Here is a 2,442-nt window from a genome sequence, read left to right on the forward strand (position 1 = left end):
TCCCTCAGATGGATCATGCAATGTATAGGTGGGATACAGATACTACCAGCTGCAGTGCATGGGCATGGCGATCACGTCGCCGGTCAAGTTCGATCAGGTCAGGTCAGGTCGGGTCAGTGTCCAGCCCATCTCCCACACGCATCCATCATCTGTCCATCTATCCATCCATGCACGCACTGACGCACATCCATCGTCTGAAACACTGCCGAATCCCTCCCTGGCTTTGTCACGGGGGGGAGCCGATCGGTCCAGAGACCAGGCAGCGGAAACCGGGGCTTTCCCCCTGCTGAGCGAGGGAGATCAGACATCAGAGATGGCCGTGCACGTGTTCGATGATGGTCTCTGCTACACGTGCATGATGGCCGCTCAGCGCTTGGACAGGCCGCTGCTCAGATGCCCAAACGAGCCTCTGGCTGACCGGAGATCAATTCAGCATCCCGAAAGAGATTGAGCCTCCCGATACGTAGTAATGTGGGAGGCTCGCCGCCCGGGACGCTCGACCCACGGCTCGAGCAGTCCGATCGCGTGGTCATTTTACTTCTCGAGGACCAGTCAAAAGTCCGTCTACTAAGAGGAGTGATATCATCTGTCACGATCACACTTGTACTACACCCAGTGACCCATACTTGCACAGTTGCTACCACTAGGCATCTGGTAGAGCCGCAGCTACGCAACACACCTGATACTTTCTCGGCGTCACTAGTAAATTTTACCGCAGCTACGCAACACACCTGATACTTTCTCGGCGTCACTAGTAAATTTTACATACAGTACATACACACAGAGAGAGACGCACGGCGCGCCTGATGAGTGATGACCACCCGTCCGTGTACGAGGCTTCAGTCTCGCCCTTCAGCGATGCTCTGGAGGGCCGGCCGCCACTGCCGGCCGAGCCGCCGGCCGAGCGCCACGCCGGGCGGCAGCAGCGACTCCAGGTCGCAGTCGTCGTCGTCGACGACGTCAGGCTCCGACGCCGCGACGCCATTGCCGTCGTTTGCTCCTGGCTTCGGCACGGGGCCGGAGGCCGGCCCAGCCGTTGCCGCGGCCTCCTTGTCCTCCTCCACCGACTGTCGCATGATCTGGATCGAGAGAGTAAAGTGCAGGGTTGGTGACATGGCAGTTTCGGGACATTAACTAGTTCGGACAGCGATGACGAGGACTGGCGGTTCAATTCGTCCAAGATATTGGTAGTACGAGCTGCGATGGATCGGTCCGTCATCTCATCTCCGTCGATGGCGACCGAACGGATCACCGAAGATTTTGGGGGCGCGCGAGCCGGTGGTTGCAATGCATGTGCGAGTGAACGTTCGGAAACTGGACGCACCTTTGCGAGCGACCGGTGGGATTCCTCGCGCTGGACGCCGGAGTCGCCGCCGCCGCCGGCGCCGCTGCTGCCACGCCGGCGCCTGGGCTTGGCCGGCTTCGTCGTCGCCACCTCGTCCTTGGCCTTGACCATGACGCGGCTGAGCTTGACGTGCCGCTTCGTCGCGAACTCCTTGAGCACCTCTGCAAGATCGTCGCGCGCACAACGCAAAAATCAATGGAGAAGATCTCGTCAATTACCACTCTTCGGTGGGAATAGAATAGGAAACAAGATACCAGCCGATAATGGTACTCGGACCAGAAAGTTATTACGGGTAAAGCTCCACTTAATCCGCCGCCCTGGTAGTCAAAAAACGGCATTTAATCCGACGGCGAGGGGCAGGAATCGGAAAATTAATCCCTCGTCCCGTCGCAGTCGAAGGTGGTAACGTACGTACGTACACGCGCAACGAGTTAACGCCGGAAAACATCTTCGGCGCGGCGTCTCAACCAAACGCAAGCGATGTCGATCGGAGGGGCGGCGGGAGGTTGGAGGAGGTAGACGCGACGTACCTTCGAAGCTGACGAGGCGGTAGACGCGGCCGAGCAGGAGGGTGTCGTCGGGGCGGAGCAGCTTGAGGTGCTTGACGGGCGGGGCGGCGGCGGCGGCGGCCCCCTCGGAGGACGCAGTGTGCGGGGCGGTGATCACGGCGGCGACGTAGTGGCCCGGGTTGGCGGCCATGACCTCCCCGGCAGGGAGCGACCAGTAGGCCAGCTCCGTGCGGCCGCTGCTCGGGTGCTGGATCACCACCGCCGCCGCGTCCGCCGCCTGGCAGTTGCCCATGCCTGCACGCACGCTCGTTTGTTTGTTCGAGAGTCGGGGAGGGAGGGAGGGGGTCGGGGTGGGCGGGTGACCGTCGAAGGTGGCAGTGGCGACCGTTTTATAAGGCGGTTCTGGTGCCGTCGATGCCGATGGCTGCTGTAGCACGGTATGTAATGTACGTACTTGGCCGCCTACGGCAGGTCTCGGGTGTTTACAAGGAAAGGAGAGAGATACGTGCGGCCGGCCGGCTATGCGTGACCGAAGTTAATTATTGGAAGGAGTGGTATTTCCCTCCCACCCAGCGGGTCGACGCCGAA

General features: G+C 60.6%; 1 protein-coding gene across 1 annotated transcript; it reads right to left on the reverse strand.

Moving 5' to 3' along the window:
* Positions 1–563: 563 nt before the first annotated feature.
* Positions 564–2,156, reverse strand: LOC123446890. The gene is made up of 3 exons (XM_045123433.1): positions 1,876–2,156; positions 1,325–1,506; positions 564–1,079 (listed from the first exon to the last, which is right to left on the reverse strand). Exons 1-3 carry the CDS (start codon positions 2,144–2,146, stop codon positions 840–842), a joined length of 693 nt encoding a protein of 230 aa, XP_044979368.1. The 5' UTR covers positions 2,147–2,156; the 3' UTR covers positions 564–839.
* Positions 2,157–2,442: the final 286 nt, after the last annotated feature.

This window comes from Hordeum vulgare, chromosome 4H (assembly GCF_904849725.1).
Source record: "Hordeum vulgare subsp. vulgare chromosome 4H, MorexV3_pseudomolecules_assembly, whole genome shotgun sequence".
Lineage (NCBI taxonomy): Eukaryota > Viridiplantae > Streptophyta > Magnoliopsida > Poales > Poaceae > Hordeum > Hordeum vulgare.

Coding starts and splice junctions, on each gene's coding strand:
- LOC123446890 (XM_045123433.1), bottom strand. CDS start 2,146: ATGGGCAACTGCCAGGCGGCGGACGCGGCGGCGGTGGTGATCCAGCAC. Junction 1,507..1,875: donor CCGCCTCGTCAGCTTCGAAG/GTACGTCGCGTC, acceptor ACGATCTTGCAG/AGGTGCTCAAGGAGTTCGCG. Junction 1,080..1,324: donor CCCACCGGTCGCTCGCAAAG/GTGCGTCCAGTT, acceptor CTCTCGATCCAG/ATCATGCGACAGTCGGTGGA.